This window comes from Trachypithecus francoisi, unplaced genomic scaffold (assembly GCF_009764315.1).
Source record: "Trachypithecus francoisi isolate TF-2019V2 unplaced genomic scaffold, Tfra_2.0 Lachesis_group4, whole genome shotgun sequence".
Lineage (NCBI taxonomy): Eukaryota > Metazoa > Chordata > Mammalia > Primates > Cercopithecidae > Trachypithecus > Trachypithecus francoisi.
The window spans coordinates 24,785,503-24,812,790 of NW_022681469.1; the positions used below are offsets into that span (position 1 = coordinate 24,785,503).

General features: G+C 40.8%; 1 protein-coding gene across 3 annotated transcripts in view; it reads right to left on the minus strand.

Annotated features, from left to right (window-relative positions):
- LRGUK (leucine rich repeats and guanylate kinase domain containing) overlaps nt 1–26,257 on the minus strand; it is a 126,531-nt gene extending 100,274 nt beyond the window's left edge. For 2 of the 3 annotated variants that reach the window (XM_033193335.1, XM_033193334.1), the window contains exons 1-5: nt 25,888–26,215; nt 16,013–16,120; nt 13,616–13,697; nt 9,672–9,772; nt 4,509–4,590 (exon numbers count right to left, since the gene is read on the minus strand). In XM_033193335.1, coding sequence (XP_033049226.1) covers nt 4,509–4,590; nt 9,672–9,772; nt 13,616–13,697; nt 16,013–16,120; nt 25,888–26,187 — 673 coding nt within the window. In that variant the 5' untranslated portion in view covers nt 26,188–26,215. Of the gene's footprint in view, nt 1–4,508; nt 4,591–9,671; nt 9,773–13,615; nt 13,698–16,012; nt 16,121–25,887 lie in introns of all 3 variants that reach the window. The other variant, XM_033193336.1, reaches the window with a different exon arrangement.
- Nucleotides 26,258–27,288: the final 1,031 nt, after the last annotated feature.

Genomic DNA, 27,288 nt, shown 5'->3' on the forward strand with positions numbered 1-27,288 from the left:
TTCCTGTCAAATCCGTGTCTCCTTCCCAGAGATAGTAACTATGCTCAGTTGTCTCTTTCCTCTTACCTTCCTCCCTTAGTTTTATGCCTAAATTTTATTTACATGCATGTAGATATATTTCATTCATTTTCTCATACTGTATACTATGCTATTGTGTGACTATACCATAACTCATGCTTTCTCTTATGAATGTGTGTTTGGGCTGTTTCAATTTTTTACTAGTACAAGCAATACTGCTATGAACATTCTTATACAATGCTCCAGGTACACATATGCTAAACTTTCCACGTGCAGGAGTAAAAGTACTAGGTCATAGTGAACTTGGATGCTCAACTTTATAAGACAATATAAAATTGTTTCCTACGGCGGTTGAACTAATTTCATACCCACAAACAAGGTAAAAAGATCTTCTGGATCTACAAGTTCTCCAACACTTGGTATGTTTTGATTTCTTAAATTTCGTCAATTGAATGGATATAATACAATATCCATTAATATCCATTAAGAGCACATATCATGTGGTCTTTAGTAGCATTTATCTGAATACAAATGAGGTTGATATCTCTTCATATGTTTATTTGCCTTCTCTGATTTATTTTCCATAAAATTCTGCTTCTCATCTTTTATTTTGCCCATCTTCTTATCCAGGGACACGGGATATATTTCTCTTTAGTTAGGCCTTCAACACCCTTAAATAGAGTTTCGTTAGTTCCCCTACCCCCACAAGTCTTGTTCATCTTTAATAAGATTTGTTTTTGTTGTTTTTATAAATGGGTTTCTTTTAAAAGTTGTTTTCTAATTGCTTGTTTCTGGCATACAGAAATGCAACTGAAGTCATATCTAGTCATGTTGTTGAACTCTCAAAATGCTATTATTTCTAGTAGCTTATTGCACATTTTTAATATTCTCTATAGATAAACATGTCATTTGCAAAGAATGACTTTTATGTTCTCCTTACTAACCTTTACACCTTTAATTTCTTTCTCTTGTTTTATGGTGTTGGCTAAAACCTCCAAAATAATGATGGGTTGAAGTGGTAATGGCAGACATCCTAACTTGTTCCCATTTTAAAGGAGAAAGCTTAGAACATGTCCCCAGTTAGGATAAAGTGTGTTTCACAGATTTTTGTAGACATCCTCTATGAATTTGTGGAAATTCCCTATTACTAGTTGATTGAGAGTTTTTATTGTGAATGAGAGCTGGATTTTATTAAATTGTCTGTTGAGTTTCTGTATCTCTGGATCATAAGGTTTATTTCCCTTAATCTATTAACATAGTTCATTATATTTATAGATTTTCTAATATTAAACTCTCCATACACTCCTGAGAAAAACCCAATTTGGTGGTAATACATGGTCTTTTTAATACACTGTCAGATTCTGTTGCTAATATTTTGTTTAGGACTTTTACAGATACATCATGGGTGAGACAAGCCTATCATTTTCCTTTCTCTTATTGCTCCTTGGCTGGCTTAGATATCAAAGTAACCTCATTAAAATGAATTGTGAATATGCCTTCTATTTTTAGTGTTTGAAAGAATTTGTTCACTATTGGAAGGTCTGTTTTGAAAATTTTGGGTCTAGGCTTTTTTGGTAGAAAGATTTTTAATTTTTAAATTTAGCTTAATTTACAATAAATTACTTTTATAGTTATAGGACTACTCAGGGTTTCTATTTCCAAGCTGGTGTGTAATATTTTCCTAGGAATTTTTGTATTTCATCCAAGTTTTCAACTGTACTGACATAAAAGTTGTTTCAAAATTCTCTTTTTAATCAAACTCTTTTAATATTTTCAAAAACAGTCTAATCTAGTGATTTTTCTTCTCGAGATTAATTTATCTAGATATATTTTTGCTTTCTGCAGTCCAGAAAAGCTTGTAAAACTTCACCACCTGTATTATGTACAATATGATATGCTTACACAGAACAGGAAAGAAGTATATTTCATGCTGTTTCAAAACTAGCCTACTATCTTTTCAAAACTGCAAGAGATCTAAGAAGTTTATTTCATTAACAGTTGATGAATGATAGTTTGTTTTTGCATTTTTTAAAACACAGGCAAGAAGTGATGCCATGTTACACTCTAATTATATACCCATGTTCTGAACTTCTATTGGTTTTGATGTAATAATTACAGCTTTTTATACTTTAGTGATGAGACTCAATTGCTACATCTAACGTCAAGAAAAAAAAAAAACCCTAATTCCTTTTTTCATAATATCTGACATTTACAAAGTCACGATACTTTAGTTTTTACATGGAAAGCTAAATGTATATAGAAATTAAGACTCTCGTGATAGAAATGTTTTCAACTGTGTTTTGAGTCCAAAATACTGCAGAGTTGTTTTCTTTGGCAATTCCATGTCAAAACATAGAATGTTTTCTGGGGGAACAAGAGATCTCCATAACAAACTCCAGACTATCATGTCACCATCAGCATTCAGGGTACCCTAATTGCTGAATTCTTCTGGCTAGCAAGAATTTAGGGGCTGCTGACTTCTAGACCAACCAGTGTTTTTGATTGTTTGTTTGTTTGTGCTTTTGTTTTGAGATAGCGTCTTGCTCTGTCGCCAGGCTGGAGTGCAGTGGTACAATCTTGGCTAATTGCAACCTCCACCTCCCAGGTTCAAGCGATTCTCTTGCCTCAGCCTCCCAAGTAGCTGGGGACTACAGGCACGTCCCACCCAGCTAATTTTTGTATTTTTAGTAGAGACAGGGTTTCACCATGTTGGCCAGGATGGTCTCTATCTCTTGACCTCATGATCCGCCTGCTTCAGCCGCCCCAAGTGCTGGGATTACAGGTGTGAGCCACCACTCCCAGCCTAGACCAACCCCAGTGTTTCTTAAGCTTTAATGTGTGCTCAAATTGCTTTGTGGGGGGGTCTTATTAAAATGCAAATTCTGATTTCTTAGGTCTGCAATGGAGCCCAAGAATCTGCATTTCTATGAAGTTCCAGGTGATGCTGCTGCTGTGGACCTTCCTGTGAAGCACTCTACACAGCCTGAGATAAATGGATGTCTGAGCCAGATAGCTTCTGGACTGCCCGGCTGTCTCTTTGCAAACTCAAAATATATGGTAGTCAAGCATGAAGTGAAGGTTCTACAGAGATATGCTGCTAATGTGTATGCTTTTAGTTTGTCAACAAAACGTGTTATTTTGGTCACTTTCTGATTTCTCTGTTAGGCTATAATCAGAAAAACTTGCTCATTTAAGCATCATCTAAATGTCCACTAATTGCTCATTTTCACACACAGGTTCTAAAGGGAGTGTTGCTATGTTCCAAGCTTTCCATCATATATGAATAAAGGATTTTTTCTTTTACAAGATATGTCTTCGAGAAGATGTACCCTCTGTTGTACCTCATCTCAGCCTTATCACAAATGTAGTGTGTACTAGCTGCCGTCACATCCCTGAATGAGGCACCCAAGGCAATCAATTCATTCTCCATTCTGTCCCCAAAAATCCTCAGGTGAACAGAAAGATACTTACTGAGAAAGAGAAGCTACTGGCTCCCCTGCCACCAAGAAAACATCAATCTCTGGTGTGAAAAAGAGACTCAAGCTCATTAAACTTAGGATCTCCAATTAGCCCCTTAGGCTCTAGAAGTTGGAGCTCGCTGTCTTTAAAGTAGGTGCTCTGCTTGCACAGGAGCCTGGCTCATGAAATAGGTATGTTCAAATCAAATCAAAAGTTCTTTTTTTAAAAAAAGAATGAAAGCATATTTAAAATACATTAGAAAAGCTTACTATTTAAAGAGAACTTAGCATGAACTCATTGTAAAACAAATAATCACTAATTTTCCTTATGACCATATCTAGATTTTCAAATACTGAATTTAAATAAAATAGGACACAAGTTTCAGTAAATTTGAAGAAAAGAGTTAATTTTTTTTTTTTCTTTTGAGATGGAGTCTCACTCTGTTACTCAGGCTGGAGTGCAGTGGCACAATCTTGGCTCACTACAACCTCTGCCTCCTGGGTTCAAGCAATTCTTGTGCCTCAGCCTGCCAAGTAGCTGGGATTACAGGTGTGCCCCACCACACCTGGCTAATTTTTGTATTTTTAGTAGAGGCAGGGTTTCTGCCATGTTGGCCAGGCTGGTCTTGAACTCCTGACCTCAGGTGATCCAGCTGCCTTGGCCTCCCAAAGTGCTAGGATTACAGGTGTGAGCCAACACACCTGACTGAGAAAGGAGTTAATTACAACAGAACTTCTTCTCTGGTTCTAGAATAAGAATAAGCCTATACTTATCAGAAGGATGACTATCTTACTTAGCTTTTCAGGGGTAAGATACTCTTGGCAAGCTTTGACTCACAGTTTCATTTCTTGGTAAATAAAATATTTATCCTCATTTTGTGAATATCAATCCCTAGTCATTTAAATGAATCACATCTCTATTAAATTGCTCATCTGGTACTAGTCCATGTAGTATAGTACAATTATTGAATACGTAGCCTTTAATTTTTATTTTGTTTTTAAAATTTTCCCCTTTACTTATTCAAAGGATACCATCCAAAATTAGTTTAGTGAGAGCATGATACGCCGACAAATCACAAATTTCAGAAATGTGGTTGTGGGAAAAATCCGCCTTCTGGCAAGAAAAAGAGAACAAAATGTTACATTAATATTTTATTTTTCATATTTACCACAATTAACTGCACAAGAAGAAGGTATTTCTGAATGTAAAGTTAGAATTCATTACTGAAAGTACACTAAGGCTAAAGGAGTCATCTGTCTTTAATCTTTTTTTTTTTTTTTTAAATGGAGTCTTGCTGTGTCACCCAGGCTAGAGTGCAGTGGTATGATCTCAACTCACTGCAACCTCTGCCTCCTGGGTTCAAGCGATTTTCCTGCCTCAGCCTCCTGAGCAGCTGGGATTACAGGTGCCCACCACCACACCCAGCTAGTTTTTTTGTATTTTTAGTAGAGATGGAGTTTCACCGCGTTAGCCAGGATGGTCTCAATCTCCTGACTTCATGATTCGCCTGCCTCAGCCTCCCAAAGTGCTGAGATTGCAGGCGTGAGCCACTGCACCCAGCCATTTAATCATTATCTAACTGGGATACTTTTCTGTCCACCTTGAGGATAGAAAGAAGGCCTCTTCCTCATGGTGCACAGGAACCTCCCAATAACCTGAACACTTTCAATTCCTGCAGCCACGCTCTCCACTTTTAGCATTTATTTTAAATTTCCTTGGTCTTCCTGCAGGATTTACCTCAACTTCATCCTTACCTACAACCATTTTATTTTCTCTACTGTCCAGTAAACTGTATTCACTTCATTTCTGTGCATATCTTCTTTCCTGTTCCTTTACCTTTTCTATTCCTAGTTCCATATATTGTCCCATGCTACTCTCTAAATGCCAAAATATTCACTTTTTTTTTCTTTTCTTTTTTTTTTTCTTTTTTTTTTTTGAGGTGGAGTCTCACTCTGTTGCTCAGGCTGAAGTGCTGTGGTGCGATCTCAGCTCACTGCAACCTCTGCCTCCCGGGTTCAAGCAATTCTCCTGCCTCAGCCTTCCAAGTAGCTGGGACTGTAGGTGTGTGCTAACGCACCTGGCTAATTTTTTTTTTTTTTTTTTTTTTGTATTTTTAGTAGAGACGGGGTTTCACTGTGTTAGCCAGGATGGCCTCGATCTCCTGACCCACCTCCTGATCCACTCGTCTCGGCCTCCCAAAGTGTTGGGATTATAGGTGTGAGCCACCATGCCCGGCCTAGTCTTTCTTACTCATCTCCAGGCAATGCCTCTTCAACTTTACATTCTTTCTCAAAGTTGACTATCATAGGAAAGCATTTTCAGCAACATCTGTTGTTTCTAGTCAAACATGTAAGACTAAAAATCAATATTAAATAACTTTAATTATTCACCTATTGGCAAAAGATAAACAAAAAGGTTTTGTTTAAGGAAAGAAAAACTCAAGTTTTAGAAACACTGTATTCATAATATGCTGGGTACATGATAATCATTTTCTGGAAAACCATCAATCAATTACATAATAAGTGCTATTCTTATTTTTCCATGTCCTTTAAAATAGTGATTTCACCCCCCAAATTTATGGAGATTATTTTAGCAACACATTAAATACTAAACCCTTTAAAGACTAAAAACTTTATATAGTAAATACTAAAAACTAATTTAGATACAACTCAAATGGCATAGAAAACTGATGAAGTGAATTGCAATATAGCAAGCAACAGGACTACTTAGTAAAATACAAGTGAGCAGACCATATGAAGAAACAGAAATGTACAAATAAAAGTGTTACTAAAAAAATCAGGACACCAAATGTATGCCTATGCAAATAGGAGCTAGGTAAAATGATACTATGAAATAAGTCAGTTTGGCATGATGTAAATGGAGTTTAACATTCATTTTTTTCTTCTATAGAATAATAATAAACTAGGAATAAAGTTATCATATAGGGCTTACTTATCATTGACGCTTTTTCATGAACACCTTTCATTCTGGTGCCATAGCATGACATCTGTGTAACTACACCTCAGTCAGGGCAGCTAATACTATGCTTTCTATGTAGCTATAGTATTAGGTTTCTTTTTCTTTTCTTTTCTTTTTTTTTTAGATGGAGTCTCACTCTGTTGCCCAGGCTGGAGTGCAGTGGCTCAGTCTTGGCCCACTGCAACCTGAGTCTCCCAGTTCAAGTGATTCTCCTGTCTCAGCCTCCTAAGTAGCTGGGACAATAGGCTCCCACCACCACGCCAGGCTAAATTTTGTATTTTTAGTAGAGGCGGGGTTTCACCATGTTGACCATGGCTGGTCTCGAACCCCTGACCTCAAGTGTCAGCCTCCCAAAGTGCTGGGATTACAGGCCTGAGCCACTGCGCCCAGTCAGGTTTCTTGAAAGACCTTAAAGGGGTTTGTGCCACTGTTTGGACTCCCATCGGAACCTAGAGCTTGGAAAAAGTAGCCATCAAGTCAAATTAACATTTTTCACCTAGTAAGAACAAAAGCATTCTAATAAATACAAAAAGAGTGTACGTACAAGTTCCCACTCTAGGAAATGCATGTTCTCTCTGGTTGGTGGTACCAGGTTCATAGATATTAAATGAAAAGGAAGTGGAGCTTCTCAAGAGGGTGGGGGATAGTACACGAGCCTGACTTACCGGAAAGATGTGGGCTGTGGGGTCTCAGACAGCGGGTTCAATCGCAGCTCCGCTACCTCCCAGCAAAGGTGAAGTTAGTTACTTAACCTTTCCGGCTTCAGTATCAGGACAGTACCAGCTGCCCCACAGCTTTATTGGCAGGATTAAATAACACATTGAAAACACCTGAGGCCGGGCGCAACAGCTCACACCTGTAATCCCAGCACTTTGGGAGGCTGAGGCGGGCAGATCACCTGAGGTCAGGAATTTGAGACCAGCCTCGTCAACATGGTGAAACCCCATCTCCACTAAAAATACAAAATTAGCCAGGTGTCTTGGCTCATGCCTATAATCCCAGCTACTCAGGAGGCTGAGGCAGAAGAATTGCTTGAACCTGGGAGGTGGAGGTTGCAGTGAGCCAAGATCTCGCCATTGCACTCCAGCCCGGGCAACAAGAGTGAGACTCCATCTCAAAAAAAAAAAGCAAAAGAAAGAAAAGAAGAGAAAACAAACACCAGGAAGCCGCCATCATTCCTTCCCAGGTCTACACAGAGCTCGCAGTGGCTCACAGCACCTGGCACTTGGTACACACTTCTCTAAAATGACCAATATATTTGCTCATAATTCTCCAGGAGCTCAGAACCTTAAAGATGGGGTCTATGATTTGTTCTTGTTCGTTTGTGGGGTCTTTCTGGGAGAATGCAAGGAAGGGGTATGAAAGGGAGAAACTCCAAAGTTTTTCCTGGGGTAGGGATCATGCTGTTACCATGAATGACTGCCGTGTGGCTTCAGGCAAGGCGACTGGAACAGCAAAAGGAGGATCAAATCAGCTCTGCAAATTCAATTCCTGATAACCTCAAGACCATGCAGCCCCACACTGAGTACAGATAGGCACCTAGTACGGCTTATCTGCACAAAGGAATGTCACCCTGGCAAAAACTACAATTTCAAAGGGAAAAAGTGTGCTATTGATAACGGAATGATATAAAATAGAAGAAAAATGGAAAATTAAGGTCTCTCATCAGTATAAGAGAATGTCTGTTTCTTGATTTCAAACGGATTTTCGTGTTTGTGCAACTCTCCATAGAATATTTTGGATTTAAGTTAATTTGGTTTGTAAATAAAATAAAACTAATAGATAAATAAAAGGCAATAGTTGATGTCCATTCCTTAAAATAACTTTTTAATTAAATATTTGAGTCCAATATAACAACACTAATCACAAAACCCAGGGCGATCATTTCCAGATTTGTCAGCGCATTAGAGTCACCTGATGGTCTCTTTAAACGGCCAGGCCAGGCGTGATGGCTCACACCTGTAATCCTAGCACTTTGGGAGGCTGGGGCAGGTGGATCATTTGAGTCCAGGAGTTCAAGACCAGCCTGGGCTACATGGTGAAACCCCATCTCTACAAAAAACACCAAAAAAAATTAGCCGGGTGTTTTGGCATGTGCCTGAGTAGCACCTCAGCCACTCAGGCTGAAGTGAGAGGACCACTTGAGCCTAGGAGTCCAAGGTTGCAGTGAGAGTGAGACAATATTGTGCCACTGCACTCCAGCCTGGGCGACAGGATCACTTGAGCCCAGGAGGCTGAAGGTGTGGTGAGACAAGACTGCGCCACTGCACTCCAACCTATCTCCAAAAAGAAAATGTCCAAAGCCCACGCCTTACCTTGGACCACTTAAATCAGAATCTCTTGCAGTGCAATTTGGGCATCAGTAGGTCTGAAAACTCTCCCAGGGCATTCCAAAGTGCAGAAAAGTGTAGAAACCACTTCTCTCTGACCTTGCTACTTAAGTATGACCCATGGATCAGTGGCATGACATCACCAGGAAGGTGTTTAGTAATCACAGGCTCAGGCCCCACCCCAGACCCAACGGGTCAGAATTCCCGTTTCACAAGAACCACAGGTGATTTGGGCATGCATTTAAGCAACAGACTCACTGCTCTAGGGCATAGCAAACTATTCCATCCACCGCTGTTCACAGGTAGTTTATTTCTGCTTCAGAAATGCAAAAGCAAGTGCAGAGAAGCAAGAACGGAGATCCGAAAGCATTATTTTCTTAAAAAGTAAAGTTGGATAAATAAAAGGGCAAAGTTTGAGCCTAGGACATTTTTACAGATTATTCGGATATAAAATTTTTCAGATAAATTATTCTGCTATATGTCCCATAACATCATGCTGTACATCTCAAATATATACAATAAAATGCATTTCTTTAAATAAAATGTTCCAAGTAAGATTTTTAAAAAATTGTTCTCCTGTAACAACAAAAAAGTGCAATAATAACTACTATTCAAATGAGGGAAAAAGGAGACCAGAGGAAAGTTCGTTGGTTTGAACACTAGGTTTGAACAAAGCTTGCTGAAAGCCTATCCATTGACAGACCATATCCCTTTTCCAAAATAAAGGATACACAAGGTCGCCTTTTTTATTTCATTTCAGAAACTTACATTACTTACCTCTGTATCTTATTCTCTCTGAATTCTCTATTTGAGTGGTATTTTGCTTATTTAATGCACTTTTGCAAACCCCTTAACATGTGTAATTAATGTATTCATAAAGTCTACCTTGAGGTTTTTGGGTGGCTTGAAATTGAAGAATGTAGTCAAATTATTTTGAGAAACATTAAGTTCTAGGAGATAAGGCATACAACTCACACAAGATAAATCTGGGGGGAAACAGATACAGAATAAGGTGAGCCAATAAAATAACAAGACAAAGGCATTAAAAACAGTATACATGACCTCAGAATATTTTAAAATTATAACAGTTGCAAAGACATCTTAATTATTCCATATGAGTGAGAAGAATAAAATCAGGAGTATGTGAAACATACAAAAAAAATGTGGAAAACTCTCGATGAGTCAATAATTTAATCCTCTTCCCCAGGGGTGGCCAATCCTTGTATGCCCTATTTTGGGGGCAGCCAAGTAACCAATCCCTGTGGCCTCTTCCTCATGCCCGCTCACTCTCCCGCTAACAGTGAAATGCTACAAAACTTGCCAGCCTTTGAGAAAAGGATGAGAAGGAAAAGCCTTGATAATCCTCTTGATAATTAGCCCCTAAATAACTAAATTAGATCTTTTCATAAAGAGTGGAAATGCCACAATTCAGAAACTCTCTTTGTTGTAAATTAAATTTTGTTTCAGTTGGATTTAGCACCAGATCGCATTAAGTATTTGAAGTGATTTAACTCATTGCTGTTATTTGATTTTTGACTCTGGATTGGATCAAATGCACATCCGAGTTTTGCATTTTATCCCAAGCACACACTTTGAATCTTGAATACTAAGTAAACGACTACTGTGCTAATAAAGGATACTGCTAATGGAATTACATATAAAAGATAAAAGATATGAACGATTGTTTTACATTTCTCTATGACTTTACAGCAGACACAGAGGTAGCGGAATGAATTAGGGAAGGAATCAGAAAGTGTCACACAGTAAGAGTTATGGCCCTGTCTCTACCAATAAGTCCTTTCTCCGCCTGAAAATGGCAACAATACTAGCATTTCCCTCTCTCTCCTTGTTCTAGATCACAGTATGCGCTATTACAACCCCCTGGGGACGGCCTCTAGTGGAAGAGTGGAGCCTCCTCACCCAAAGCCAAGCAAAGTGCTTCTACCTTTCTCCAGGTGGCACAGACACATGCAGATCTGGGGAAGGAAGCCAGTCTGGAGTAGCTGGGGCCCTGCCCTGAGATGGATGGGACACGCTGTGTAAGGGACCTCCTGGTATCTTCCCTTCTCAATAGTCACTGAAGCCAGAAAATTCCCCCCAATTTCTATGTTATTCCTCTGGACGAAACCATGCCCTTCCTTACTAAATGTAAATAGTTCTAGGAGAGACAGTACTTTGAGACATTAACACTTTGTTGGAAATGAATCAGCAAATCAAGGAAGAACTCTTTGAGGAAACCTAAGGAGAAACTGTGATTGCTTTCCAATTGGTATCAATTTGTCCACGCTGAGCTCAGCTACATGTCTGCCAGTAGTGGTCTCAACTCTACTAACTTCACAGGACACCCAGACCCTCCTGAAAGATGATCTTTCTGTGGACAGGTAAATGGAGATCCTTCTTGAAGCAGAGGCAGCAGTTAGTACTTAGCTAGAGACAAAGAGATGGTGAGTGCATTTCACACACTGTAGATAGCCAGTGTTTTCATATCAAGACAGAAAAAAGTCCCTGGTCTGGGTTGCTGAACTTTGAACTTGAGCTGGCCTGTTGTCCCTATCAATGCAGTGACCTCCTTGCCCACCAGAGGGCAGGAGCTCCTCGTGTCTCCATCACTGATTCTCAGCGTGTGGTCCCGGACCAGCAGCATCAGCCTCATCCAGGAGCTTGTTCGAAATGCAAATTCCCAGGCCCCGCCCCAAACCTACCGAATCAGAAACCCTGAGAGTGGGGCCCAGAAATCTGTGTTATCAGGGCTGCCAGGTGATTCGGACGCAGTCTGAAGTTTGGCCTACACCAGGAGACCAGTGAGGCTGTCATCACAAAAAGAAAGATACGCTGTACCTTACACACAGGAGGCTTTTAAACAGTTGATGAACTAATGAAATGTGTCATCCAAGGTTCATGAGTACTGATCTGGCTGAAGAGGAACGCCTGGAGCATAACCGTGGGCTCCCTGCTCCTATTGTCAGCACTGAGCATTGGCAAGGCCCCCACCACTCCGCGATTTCCTACCCGGCAAACGGAAACAACCTCGGAGGTATGGAGTAGGCCAAGTGCTCCTGCCAGAAACACTAGAAAAGGCCTTCTGATGAGATGACCATCTGAGATTTGCTTTAAAATAACCCTGGGGAAGCGGGGCAGGGAGGTATATAGATGGACTGATAATTGTTGAACCCAAATATTCATTCCAAAATTCTATTTATGCACATATTTGTAACTTTCCATAATAAAGCTTTAGAAAACTGGAAAAAAAATAATTAAAAGTCTTTCAAAAACAGTAGCATTTTAAGAATGAAAACGGGCTAGAATATTTCTTAGTCGTTAAAAAGTGGACTTTAATTATTAGGGTCCTAGAAGGGGGAAAATAAACCCAAAATCAAACAGAGAAGACATATCAGCAACATTTATTTGTTATAAAAAAAGGCAGGCAAAAGAAGCAAGCAGAAAGATTATCAGTGAAGAAAGCAGGTCGGAAGTAATGATTTGCTCACTTCCCTAGAAATCTAAAGAAAAACATTGTACACTGTCAACTTCAAATAAGATCAGAAAAATACAAACAAGGATCAAGCTTTGAAGAAAATTTGACAATGGTAGGACTAATTTCATTAAATGTGAACAAGGTGTCATAACAAATAATATTATATAGAACTACAAATGGTGGAGTTAGAGTTGAAAGAATCAACTAAATAAAGACAGCAAAAAAAGAATGAAAAATATGTATCTGTGAATCCCTGGTGCTCAATAATAAGGATAAAAGAGCTAACAGATTTAAAACACAAAATGTAGGCCCAGGCACAGTGGCTCACACCTATAATCCCAGCACTTTGGGAAGCCAAGGCAGGCAGATCGCTTGAGCCCAGGAGTTCGAGACCAGCCCGGGCAACATGGTGAAACTCCATGTCTACAATCAATAGAAAAAATTGGGCATGGTGGCATGTCTGTAGTCCTAGCTACTCAGGAGGCTGAGGTGGGAGAATTGATTGAGCTGGGGATGTCAAGGCTGTGTGAGCCGTGATCACGCCACTGCACTCCAGCCGAGGTGATAGGGCAAGACCCTGTCTCAAAAATAATAGATTGCTGGGTGTGATGGCTCACGCCTGTAACCCCAGAACTTTGGGAGGCTGAGTCAGGCAGATCACATGAGGTCAGGAGTTCAAGACCATCCTGGCCAACATGGTGAAACCCTATCTCTACTAGAAATACAAAAAATTAGCCAGGCATGGCGGTGCATGCCTGTAATCCCAGCTACTCCGGAGGCTGAGGCAGGAGAATCACTTGAACCTTGGAGGTGGAGGTTGCAGAGAGCTGTGATCATGCCACTGCACTCCAGCCTGGGCAACAGAGTGAGACTCCATCTAAAAAAAAATTTTTTTTTATTTAAAAAATAAGATTTTAAAAATGCAAAATGAGGAATGATATAGAATATAAATGCAAAAGCAAAATAAAGAAAAGAATCCATTAAAGAAAAAAAAAAGACTAATTCATCTGCACTGAGTAACTAACAGAGGAAAAGAAAAGAAATCATTAAACATTCAGGGAGCATTGAAGAAGTAATGATCGATCTCTTAAAAGGAAAAAATAAAGCCAACGTTCCATCTCCTAGTCTTAAATATCATTGACTGCATCTCAGCCACATCATAATATTGCAGATCTGTGCCTTTTTCTCTCTCATCAGCTGTCGGTGCCTTTCTTGCATGGAAAGCAAAGGATCAATATGTAAACTGATACACAAATTAGTTATATCAAGTTTGGTATTATTAAGCCATATTACATGCTGCAACGTTTAAGTTTTCAGAAAATTCAGTGATCAATCTAGAATGACAATTACATACCTTCAATTTTATTCACTGAAAGATCCAACTTCTGTAGGTGAACATATCCACAGAGAATGCTAACATCAATTAAATTACAACCCTGAGAAAATAAAAGGTAAAAGACTTTAATGTTGCTTTATCAGGTTACTACTCAGCCTTCTTGCAATAACTGTTGATGGAAAGAAATCCAGAATTTCTTTCACAAGTATAGAAGAAGTGAGAGAACAAAATCTGAAGCCTGCTACTAATAGGATCTCAAAACAGATGCCATTAAAAAAAAAAAAAAGGCCCTTCCTTTGAAGAAAATAATAGCTTAGTAATATTAGTGTTGTTAGCAAAAACAAATACAACATGAAAGGCCAATTTAAAGCAGTGTTCATGGAGACCGTTAGAACAGTCTTTTTTTTTCTTTTAATAAATCACACAATAGCAATAAAGACAAGGCCTTTATCTAGTAGAAGAAAAGAAAAAAAATGTCTAGAATTTAAATGAAGTTTTAAAGAGAATTCACAGCTCATCAGGAGATCATTAATAACAATACTACCTACACTTGCACCGGTTCATTTTCAAAGCGCTTTCACAATAATCGCATCTGATCAAACACAGCTGTGAAATCTGTAGGGCCGCTTACTCCCAATTTAGAGGTGAGGGGTGTGAGGTACAGAGAGGTATGTTAATAGCCTGAAATCACACAGCAAGTTAGTGATAGAGAAGCAGTATCTAAGTCTCGAATCCTTGTCCAAAATTCTTTTCAGGAAATCTTGATTCTAGTCAACTTCAAGTGAGGTTGAGGGGAATTTGGTTGAGTGGAACAAAGACTCCTATGACTGTTTTATGTCGTGATGTCAGAGTCAGAAAAAAAGCAAACCAATGAAGAGTCATTATAAGCAGGTTCTCATATAGAATAATGGTGATTGCTTAATAAAGGCCGCTAGAACGGTAATAATAAATAAACACTTACTGAATATTTACTATGTATAAGGCATTGTGCTTGGCATCATGAGAAATACAATGATGGAAAAGAGCTATATTGTGCCCTTAAGAAACTTATGACTTTGGTAGAAGAGAAGATATGTACACAAGTAATAAGAGAAAGTAAAAAAATAACACGTAACATAAATAAGACATAAAGGAAAAAAAGAAAATCACCAAACCAGGCAACTCTAAGAAAGTGTATTCAGTAAGACAGGTTATTAAGTCAAAGTAATTCAACGTGTAATATCTCAAATGTAAGGAGGTCAGTGGCAAAATAAATTAAGCTTCAGTCCATCCAGCTGAAATAAGATTTAAAGGATTGCTTTTTGGGGTAGATCAATTTAAGGCATAGCAGTACCTACATAAGTAGAATATTGATTGAAAGGGGCTTGTGTGGGGATGCATTGGCTGCTGGAATTATATACCACATTCCAGCATCGAACACAGTGCAATGCATACAGGGTGCTCCCTGTATGTTATTGCCTGACTGGCTGAGTCATCCATAAAATGTTATAAAGTGAAAATAGAAAAAGATTACTGTTTTAATATGCTGACCTTGAAGGACATGCCCATGGAACTAGCAAAGGTGAAAACAGCTTAACATTTCTTGCGTAGCTTACTCATTCAAATCCAAGATAGAATAGGCTTACAGTGAATTATATATACCCTTTCGCCAAATCATGGTGCCATGGTAAAATTTCAATGCGTGTTTTTTTTTTCTCATAGGTACCTAAATTTACTCTGTGGATCTCCAATGAATACTTAATGCTTTATAATATAAGGAGGCAAAACAACTTAAATTGTTTTCCTAGGACTACAGAGAAACAAAATGAGGAAAGAAGCAAGTATTCCCAGTAGTTTGCTCTTACAGTCTCTCTTCTGATAAAAATTGAAGCCAAGATTTTGTGCTACTCTATGACAAGTACTGAAATCTTAAAAACTGATGAATAATAATAGATTTTTTCCTTTAATGATAGGTATCTTTTGGAAAGTAAGATATAGCTCAAAGCCTCTTATTTCTTGACATACTTAGTGGGGAAAGTCAATATCAAAATACTTTGTTCCCTCGGATTCAGATATAAAGTTTATTGCTTCTTCCACTGATCAGAGAGAAAATTCTTAGAGTCTTTGATTGGTTTTACAGAATCAAATTCAACCTCTTGGAAAGAAAGCATTGATTACTATAATATAGACTACTTAAGATGAAAGAAATAGAGCGTGAAGAGAATGAAAACTAAGAAATTTGGGGGGCTGATTACTGGATTGGTCAGAGCTCTTTGGAGTCTAATATTTATATAAATATCTCTTATCAACAGTCTCCGTCAAATGCGAGGCTCCAAGATTTTCTGCCATCACAAAAGCTATGAGTACTGAAGCAAATGAATATGGTCTAGCCAGTGTCAAGCTGTAGCCAGCCAATGGAGATTTTGTCATACTCACTGACAAAGTCAGACTGAGGTAGACTTGCTCAGTCCCAGAGCCTGAGCGCCCCAAGTGATGCAGTGCTTCGGCCACGGCCTCCTCTCTCAGGACCCCGTCAAATTCCTCCTGTAAAACACCCAGAAAGGTAGACAAAGAAAAGACTCTCATTAGGAAAGAAACAATCTATCTTGTCATATCCAGCACTTATTTAGTATATTTTATACCCAGGAGCTGAGCCCTCCAACATTTACCAAGCCCCCCAAAAATTCTGTGTTGATAACATATACGTATTACATATAATTAAATAACTATCTGCCAAATCAATGTTTTCATCGGCACTGGTTTTTTCAGGTGGTCACTTGCATTAGGTATTCGGAGTTGAGTGAACACTGTAGCAGTAGAAACAGTAGTGTCCGTGGTGGTATTGAGTGGTTCTCTACTCCAGACACTGCACTAACAGCTCTCAGTGGATGAACTCATTGAATCCTTTGGACAACACTGAGATAGGTACTCTTATCTCCACTTTACAGACGGAAGAATTAGGGTTTGGAGGTTAACTTGCCTGAAACTAAACAGATAGTACGTGACAGAGCTGGAATGAAAATCCCAATCTGTCCAGTCCCAGGGCAATTCTCCAAAACTGCCCTAACCACTGCATTTGACTGCTTACCCACACCCTAAAGGATGGTTACATCAAATTAAGGCAATTATTTTTCTAAATCTGGTATTCTTGCTGGAGAAAACAGGTCCTTCAGTTCACTTCCTATTAGTCAATGTTGCTAGATTTATAAAATGTACAAGATTATTAAAAAGGTGATGATCATTTTCATAAGCAGGTTGGCCCTTGGTCTATAGACATCACATGGACCAATGGCACCCTGACACGCCCTTCCTCCAACAATGACAGACAAAAGAGATAACAGGTAGGTCAGTATCATGTTTGTGCTGCTTTCAGCTCCATAATGACCAACGCATTGACACTGACATCAACATGAGGACACAAAACATAGTGATCACATCAGTCACACGGACATAACTAACCATGACTAGCATATAGACTACAATGGCAAAATACCCTTTTTCTAAGTCCTCTATATGAATTCAGGAATCAACAGTGCTGCTCCGGCTGTAGGTACTGATGACATACGCATGTAGGCTTGTGCTATTATAAAGAGTTTCTTTCCCAGCAAGTTTCCACTGATTCAGGGAAGTAAATACCATCAACAGGGAGGTAGCACATGGCTTCAGAATTGGGCAGGCGTGGCTTGAACCCCAGCCCTGCCATTTTGGATGTGTGACTTTGGGGAGGTAAAGTTTTCACTGAGCCTCATAGTTTTCAGCTATAAATAGGAAATGTTATTACCTTTGAAGAAGTTCGGGACATGTTGCTCTAAAATATGCCACATTGGCATATTGATTATTTTGAGCTGAAGGCACTTGAAAAACAGCAAACGCAGGGAAAGGCTCTCTCTGAACTCCCTTTATCTGCCTAAAGGCAGATCCTCCAAAAGAAACTCAGTTGTCCTCAATTCCTCCCCGCTGGTGGTTTCATCAAACATGGAAGAATGACTTTTACCCACTCAGGAGAGGAGACCAGAAGTCAATGTCACACTCAGACGGACTTTGTCACAAACTCTTATACCTCACGTCTGTTTTTCTAAGACACAATTCATTCCCTAAAAAGTATTTACTCTCCCCTAAGTGACCCGCATTCCTTCTCCCCTTCTCCTATTGAGATGGTGTATAACATCTCAAATCTCACTGTTTTTTGATTATTCACTTTTATTTTTTCCTGCAATGTCCCCCACAAACATTACAAATTTATTAAAACTTAATACATGTATAATACCTTTTCTCCTGTTAATCCACCTGTTGTCAGTTTATTTTATAGACCCAGCTATAAAAGCCAGGAGAGTAGAGGGAAAGTCATTCCTTCCCTGCACCTTCTTTTAATATTTTTGGAGAAAGGAAAAAAATGGATATAAAACTCACAGCACAGTATACGCAACACAGTGTTCCCAATAGATGACGATTTTTGTTACTACCAATTGATGAAGTCAGAAATTCCGCATCTTAATGTTTCACTCATCTATGCCACTCAGCCTGTTCACAAAATGGGCAAAACACATTTACTTTTCTAAATGAAGTTCTAATTTATTACTTAAGGCCGGGAAGGAATGTTGCCTTCCCTCCTAACTTTCCACCTAGCCCTCTGAAGTTCATCCATTTCCTGGAAATATGAAGACACTGCATCTTCACTTCTAGCAGGTGGATGCTTATTTTTCAACGTAGCCACTGACATGGAGATGAGCAACACTGTCACCATTTTTCCTTGGGGAAGGCAGCACTCTGCACAGTAACCTCCTCACACCTCCTGAGGTTCCTGACATTTGGCAGGATCATGTCTTCTCCTTCTGATCTTTGGTCATTTTCAAGCTCCTGTCATTACATTGAGTGGCTTCAGAATCCCTATGGATGGCCATCCAACACCCTATTCCCAGCACATGCACACACGCACAATTCCTTACTGCCTCAGCTCCAGAGTGCTTACTCTCACGGCCATGCCCTGGACCTAGTCATCATGCTAAACTGCTCCACCATGGAAACCTCAGACCCCAGTGTTCCACTCTAATCCCACAACTGCTTATCCTCAACCTACCTGTTGAACTTGTTCACTGACCACAACAAAATCTCCAGTTTGTTCACAAATAGACACCTTTCTCAGAGTCCATCTGTTCCCGTCTATCTATACTCCCTTCCCTACTGGGTAGCCCATGGGCAATTTCCTTTTTCTTTTTTTTTTTTTTAGACATGGTCTCGCCCTGTCACCTGGGCTGAAATGTAGTGTTGTGATCTCAGCTCAAAGCCTCAACCTCCCAGGCTCAAGCCATCCTCCCACCTCAGCCTCCAAAATAGATGGGTCTACAGGCATGTGCCACCATGCCTGGATAATTTTTATCATTTTTTTTTTTTATAGAGGCAGGGTTTCACCATGTTGCCCAGACTGATCTCAAACTCCTGGGCTCAAACGATCAGCCCACTTCCACCTCCCAAAGTGCTGGGACTACAGGCATGAGCCACCACACCTGGCCCCATAGGCAATTTCAATTTCTATCTTTAAGTCTCTGATCCTTGTCCCCTGGTTACACCTACCCCATCCATACACAAATCAGAATCAAGTTCACAATCAACTGCTGCATTGAGGCAGGACTGTGTCATGTTCATCATTCATCAGGGGAAAAAAAATCTCTATAGAATACCCAGAACATGCCAGCCACTATGCTTGGCTCAATGGATAAGACATAGTGAATAAGTGAACAGATATGGTGCCTGTCGATAAGGGATTTACAGTTCAGTCTGGGAGACAGACAAGTATGCAAACAATTTTTGGATTTGATAAATAATATAATAGAGATAAGCAGTGTCTGCTGACTATGAGCAGGGCCCCCATTGTATGTCAGTAGCAGGGTGGAGTAAGAGGTTAGCAAAATCTTCCTAGGAGAGAGCAATTCAATTGAGACCCAAATTGTGAGTTACTCTGGGCAAAGGGAAGATAAGGCTGAAGAGTGAGCCAAGAAATAGTATTACAGGCAAAAGGGGCAGCATGTACAAAATCCCAAAGGCAAAAGCAAGCATGGCCTATTGAGAGAACGATGAAGGTTCAGGATGGCTGAAGCCTAAGTGTGAAGGAGGCAAACAGTGGCTCGCACATGGTGAGTGCTCAAACATGGGTTGAATGAATGAATGCACCTCTTCTGCCCCCTAGCTGCTGAGTGGGCTGGAGAAGACCCCACAACCCTGCATCCTGGAGTCCCTGTAAAGCTGACTTTCAGCCAGGCCTCTTTGCTATGAAACAGTCTTCCGTTCTTCATCAGCCCCTTTTCAACTCCCCTTCTTGACTAACCCAGCTCTCCATCACTCTCAAGCTGTGCAGTGCCTCAACTCCTTTGCCCTCTTCTCCACTAATGCCCTTCTCTTCTACTTCTGAGACAAAGTGGAAGCTCTCAGATGTTAAGCCTCTCAGCTTCCTAGGAGCACCTGTCCTAATGCTTCTCACTCAGGTCTTAGAGGAAGACTGTGCCTTCTCTCTACTCAGGGTCCCACCCCCTTCTCTTTCCTCAGGGACCATTTTTGCCCCCTTTTGTCTGTGTTTTGAACCCACCACTCTCTACTGTTCCCACTCCAGCTATACAAATGTGTCAGACTCTTCTGTCCTACAGAGGCTCTCTTCAGTTCTGCAGGTTCCTTTAGCTATAAACTAGAGTTTCCGTTAATAACCAATCTTCTCTAGAGTTGTTTGTTTTTTATGCCTTAGTTCTCCTTTCCTCGCCTCCCAACTAGTCTTCAACTTCACTTAGCCTCCTATTCACCCACCTCATAAAAACCACATGGGCCAATGTCTCCAATGACCCTCAAACAGGCAAAAATGAAGGAGCACTTTTTAGACCTCTTCCCACTTAACCTATTTGTAGCGTAACACATTCCCATCTTCTTCTTCTTTTTTTTTTTTCTTTTTCTTTTGAGACAAGGTATTTCTCTGTCACCCAGACTGGAGTGCAGTGGCATGATCATAGCTCACTGCAGCCTCGAACTCCTGGGTTCAAGTGATCCTTTTGCCTCAGCCTCCCAAGTAGCTGGGACTAGAGGTGCATACCACTATGATCCATTGGCTAATTTTTAAAAAATCTTTTATAGAGATGGGGTCTCACTATGTTACCCAGTCTGGTCTCAAACTCTGGCCTCAAGCTATCCTCCTGCCTCTGGCTCCCCAAGTGTCAGGATTTCAGGCATGAGCCACTGCACCCGGTCATCATGTTCTTGAGACTCTTGGCTTCCCTATCATACAGGTCTTCTTTCTCCTCCTACTTCTACCAGTCCTTCCCAGTTTTCTTCCCTGCTTCTTCATCTGCCTACCACTTAAATACCCTTAGTATCTGTACCTTTATGTTTCTATTTGTGGTCTTTTCCCTCCTATTCCTTCCAGGATGATTTCCCAGAATCTAGTGGTGATGATTCCCATGTCTCCTACTCTGAGATCCCTGCCCTGATTTCCAGTCATATGGTTCATATATCCAACTCCTTAACAAATAGCTCCATCTGTCCCTGATTCATGTGATAGACAACAGCCTTATTATTAGCCCAGACCATGCCATAGGCCTAACAGTCATCCTAGACTTCTAATATTTAGTTTGTAACTGAACCATCTTAAATACTTTGAATATGTTTTATCTTTAGTTTCCATTCCCACTGCCACTGCCTTAATCCAAGCTCTTCTCACTCCCCGCTGGATTTTGCTAGAGTCTTCTCACTAATCTCCTTGCCTCCAGTATTACCATCCTCCAATCTAATACCACCTCGCCAACAGAGCAGTTCCCCACTGTGTAGGGACCCAAGTCCATGTTCCTACAGTATCACAGTGCCCTCCACAATCTCATCCCTACCTAGGAGGCTTCTTCTGTTCTCACCTGTAACTCATCACTAGGAAAAGCTGCCACCTGCCTGCCCACACACCACCTCTCCACCCAGGCAAGAGTCTCCTTCCCCTGAAGTCTTCAATGTCCCTGCAACCCAGGTGTCAGTTGTACTCATCTCTGTATGACATACCACAGGTATGCTGAATTGCTATTATTTACTCACATTCTTATGTCACTTTGAGAGCAGGGACCATGTACGTCTTCAATCATATTCTCATCTTTTTCTACCATTACTGTTATTATTTATTGCAGCCATGATTTTTTGAGAGTCTATTCTGTATGAGACACTACAGTAAGAACTTTAAATATAGAGTTTCTTATTAAATTTGATGTTCATAACTATCCCAGGAGTAGGTATTATTACACATATTAAGGGACTGAAAAGAAGTGTTTTTCATGCATCAATTTTTGGGCCCAGAAACTTCTGCTAAGAGTGCTTTCTGCATAGCAATCATTCAGTAAATGCTTGTTCAATGAAGGCTAAATTAATCAAATCACTTAATGGGCTGTAGTTAGCAGATAAAAACATGTAAGTTACTATTTGTATTATTAACTGTATCAAAATATATTATGATAAGTGTTTAACATATAGGATCTCATTTAATTCTCACAACTGTTTAAGTATTATTATAATTCCCACATTAACAATGAGAGAGGTTAAGTAACTTGCTCAAGATCTCACAACTAACAAAAGGCTAAATCAAGCCTCAAACACAAATCTTTGATTCCAACGGCAGAGTTTTGAACAGGCGGTCCATACTGCCTCGCTTACTTCATAAGGGCTTCCGAGGTTTAAGGCATATTGTATTAAAGGCACTCAATAATCGTTGTGACCATCATAGCATTGCAAAGGTGCTAAGCTGGGAATAAGCTGGGAATAACAGGCTAAGAAGGGAATAATAAATCACTGAACATGAATTTCCAAATATTTCTTTTTAAAACTTTGTTTCAGTTTATTTAGCATATTAATATGTATGCATGTAATCCCAGCACTTTGGGAGGCCGAGACGGGCGGATCACGAGGTCAGGAGATCGAGACCATCCTGGCTAACACGGTGAAACCCCGTCTCTACTAAAAATACAAAAACTAGCCGGGCGACGTGGCGGGCGCCTGTAGTCCCAGCTACTCGGGAGGCTGAGGCAGGAGAATGGCGTAAACCCGGGAGGCGGAGCTTGCAGTGAGCTGAGATCTGGCCACTGCACTCCAGCCTGGGCGACAGAGCGAGACTCCGCCTCAAAAAAAAAAAAAAAAAAAAAAAGTATGCAATACTATGAAAAGCCAAAATAGAATAAAAACACAAAATTAATATTTAGAATGGAAATGGAAGAAATAATGAACCTGTTCCACACGTGTCTTACAAGCCAAAAAGGAATAGCTGGTTCATGTCAACCCCTTCTATGGTTTGTTAATGGCATACTGAAGACAGATTAACAATGGTGCTAATGAACCCCACAGCTGAAGAGCTACGTGTTAATTAGAATAACAAAATATACTGGTGGTTCATTTGTGAATTCCTCTGGGGGGGAAGCTGGTGGAAACCATACAAACATCTCAAAGTTGCAAAAACACTGCTAGAGTTTTGCAATAGTCACTGTTAAAGATAGAAAGTAAATCAACAAAAGACAAAAGAAGTAATAATGAACAGAATAATTAATAGCTTTCTATGGTCAACTTTAAGCATAACTAATGGGAACTAGCTCACGTAGAAGTAAAAAAAGAGGAAAGACAAAATGGAGGATGAGGATGGGGGGGAAAAAAAAACAGGCCAAATGTTGAAAGTGAACAGAAGGACATTACAAAGGAAGGGGAACCCAAGTGGTTAATAGAGGAATCAGAGTAACAGAAGACACTGCAGGTTAGAAAGGGGAGAATAAGGAGAAATAGGACAAATGAGGAAAGGAGTTTGTGAAAGGGAACAGGCATAATACAGAAATATGTTTGGCCTCAAAGAGAAAAGGTGACTATGAATCTTTGCAAAGATGCAAAGAGGGGAAACCAGAAGAATGTCACAGAATGAGAGCACTGAAAATATCCTAGGCTGGGCACAGTGGCTCATGCCTGTAACATCAGCACTTAGGGAGGCTGAGGTGGCCAGATTGCTTGAGCCCAGGAGATTACGACCAGCCTGGGCAATATGGTGAGACCCCCGTCTCTACAAAAAATACAAGAATTAGCCAGGCACTCTGATGTACACCTGTAGTCCCTGCTACTCAGGAGGCTCAGGCAGGAGGATTACTTGAGCCTAGTAGGTTGAGACCGCAGTGAGTCATGACTGCACCACTGTATTCCAGTCTGGGTGACAGAGTAAGACACTGTGAAAGAAAGAGAAGAGGAGAGAAGAGGAGAGGAAAGGAGAGGATGGGAGGGGAGGGGAGGGGGGGAGGGAAGAGAGGGAAGGAGAGGGGTGGGGGGAAGAAAGGCAGGAAGGAGAGAGTGGAGGGGAGGGAGGGAGGAAGGGAAGGAGGGAGGGAAGAAAGAAAGAAGGAAAGAAAGAGAAAGAAAGAAAAAAGAAAGAGAAGGAAGGAAAAGAAAGAAAGAGAGAGAGAGAGGAAGGAAGGAAGGAAGGAAGGAAGGAAAAGAGGGAGGGAGGGGAAGACAGGAAGGAAGGAAGGGAGGAAGGAAGGAAGAAAAAAGGAAGAAAGAAAAAGAGAGGGAGGGAGGGGAAGGAAGGAAGAGAAAGAGGGAGAGAGGGGAAGGCAGGAAGGAAGGGAGAGAGGAAGGTAGGAAAAAAGAAAGAAAGAAAGAAAGAGAAAGAAAGAAAGAAGAAAAGAAGGAAAGAAAGAGAAAGAAGAAAGAAAGAAAGAAAGAAAGAAAGAGAGGGAGGGAGGAAGGAAAAAAGGAAGGAAGGAAGGAAGGAAAAGAGGGAAGGAGGGGAAAGCAGGAAGGCAAGAAGGGAGAAAGGAAGGTACGGAGGGAGGGAGGGAGGGAGGAAGGAAGGAAGGAAGAAAGGAAGGAAGGAAGGAAGGAGAAGAAAAGAAAGAAAGAGGAAGAAAGAAGAAAAGAAAATATTCTATTTCTCTACATTATATTTACTTCTGAAAAGAATTTCATGCAATTTATACTGTGAAGGAAAAGGAAAGGGGAGAGAAAACCTAAAGAAAACTTTGAAACTAAGAAAAACTATTGAATCTAAGTTTCCTGGCAGCTAAGACAAAGAGAAGAACCTAACAGTGTATTGAAAGGAAGCAAATTAGGCCGGGTGCGGTGGCTCATGCCTGTAATCCCAGCACTTTGGGAGGCCAACGTGGGCGGATCGCGAGGTCAGGAGATTGAGACCATCCTGGCTAACATGGTGAAACCCCGTCTCTACTAAAAATACAAAAAAAAAAAAATTAGCTGGGCGTGGTGGCCCACACCTGTAGTCCCAGCTACTCAGGGGGCTGATGCAGGAGAATCGCTTGAACCCAGGAGGTGGAGCTTGCAATGAACGGAGATGGCGTCACTGCACTCCAGCCTGGTGACAGAATGAGACTGCATCTCAAAAAACAAATAAATAAAATAGAAAGGAAGCAAATTAAATTACGCGTTTGAAAGAAAGCAATTTATTAGAAGCCAAGAGAAAAAAGGGATGTGATGAGAAGTGAAAAAGGACAAGAAGACAGCAGTGGACTAAGAAAGGAAAAGGACGACAATAAGCGTAAGAAAGAAGAGGAATTGTGTGGTGGTCAGAAGAGGTATTGTAGAAAGGAGGGAATCGAATCAAGAGTCATGTGAAACGTGAAGCCGCCACCCCAGTCAATACAGGTGGGATGATGGGAACATTCCCCACATCCTAAAATACTCCCACAACGAGCTGACTGTTTGAACATTCTAGGGCTCTTTTCTGGTGTGTGTGCATGTTGCTTGTATAAGGCATATGCCCCTGACAGAAGTAATGTATTCAACTTTTAAGTCACTTAGTCTTTGAAGAAGCACTTTCAAAAGAGGATTATTATTATTATTATTATTATATTATTATTATTTTTCCTGGAGGGAGGCTGACGGGACTAAAACTGAGGAAGAGTGTGGAAGTATGTCATAGCCATGGGCAACAGGTGCTGGCAATGTCAGAGATGAACTCTACCTATTCACAAGACTGTCAAAGTATAATTTTGAAAAAGCTAAAGCCATAATTCCCAGACAATTATCAAGACACTCTTTCAAAGTGACGCTGTGTTAACTTGACTCATAAGAAATCAAATGTGTTAATGAAAAAAGAAAGGAGATATTTAGAGCTATTTCAGGCAGGGGGTGAGAAAATGGGGTAACAGACAGGGGAAGAAAAGAAGGGGAAGAGGCGTTCCTGCAGGCGAGAGAGCCTGAGAAGGTGTGGGAAGCTTCGGGCTGGTGGGGGTGCATCGGGAAGCTGCCGCTGAAGTAGCAGGGCCTGACGGCTGGACGAGGAAGCCAGGGAGTGAGGGGTAGCGGGGAAGACACACCTCCAAATTCAGCATTTCGGACTCTGAGGACTCCTCGGATCCCGCCTCGCCCTCGCTCTGGTCTTCGTCTCCGTCCGCGTCCAGCTCCTGATAGGGGTGCATGAGCTGCTGGAGCAGGTAGGAGGAGGCTATGTTAGACCTGCCTTTCGTCTTCTGCCCCATGGGAAAAGAAGACCAGCAAGGCTGACGCTCTTTTTCTGAACGAAACTGTAACGATCGGGCTCCACTTTGGGATCTGCCCAAGCCTCTCAGGAGAGAGGCAGCTCTGGTCCTCAGGAGGGCCCTCTTGGTGGCCGCCATCTTGTTTAGCGGGGTTGCCTAGGAGACTGACCCTCCGGCAAGGGGAACCGCAGGGGATTCTGGGGCCTGTAGTCTCCTCCGCGCGTGCTCGCCTACTGCAGGCGGGGCAGTGGGAGCTCCACTTGACTTTTCTTTTTCTCAACCTCTTCTGTTATTTTTCTCTCTTTGGTCCGTTCTATTCGCTTATCTTTCTTGTTTTCACCTCTTTTCGCTATACCCCCTTTCTTTGTCTCCAGTTGTTTCCTCCCTACCCTGAGACCCCTGTTAGAGTTTTGTCATCCCGCGCTAGGATCGCAGGTGCGCCACGGTTCCCGCTTCATTCCCAAAGGGCTCTTTCCGCAGAGTTGTACTTTGGAAGTGTCTAATGTCTCTAAAGCTGACTGTAGGAAAGCTAGTACCATTGAAATTTATGCAGAGCGCGACGCTAGGAGATGAGGGTGCGTACAAGTGAAATAGAAGGCATGGTTCCTGTCCTTATGATTTAATTGCAGATAATAAAGAGAAACTACCGGACGACGCCTGAGAGCTAATTTCCAATTAATTTACATTCCCCACCCCCACCCCCCAATGATAAGCCTTGTCCTTGGGGAGAAAAACTGGCAGTGGTCTAACAATCCAAACAGAGAGAGAAAAAACTGCTGTCAAATTGACACTGTATCTGAAAGCGTCTGAAAAGCTATTAGCATCCCATAAATAATTATATTAGTCAAGTGACCTGCATTGGCAATTATTTTAATATTGTTGCATAGGCTCTCTTTGCAGTTAAAAAAAATACTCTTTCAAGATAACAAAGCGTGATTTTATGCTAGTGTGATTTTATGTGACCCAAATCCCATAGCCTTAAGCTCCACAAAGTCGACACTCTATAGAAAAGCAGAATGAAAATTATAGTAACTATTATTGCCATAGTGATGACAATAGAGATCCTTGCAGGGAAGTAACCCTCATCTTCCTGGCCTTACAGGGCCTTTTCTGCACGCTTCAGTGACAGCAGTTGCAAATACAAAATGATCCTGTCAATGGCTGTCAGGGGAGAAGGAGAAAAAATCCTTATGGACACCATCCATTGACTATTATCTTTCTCAGTGCTTGAGGGGCCGT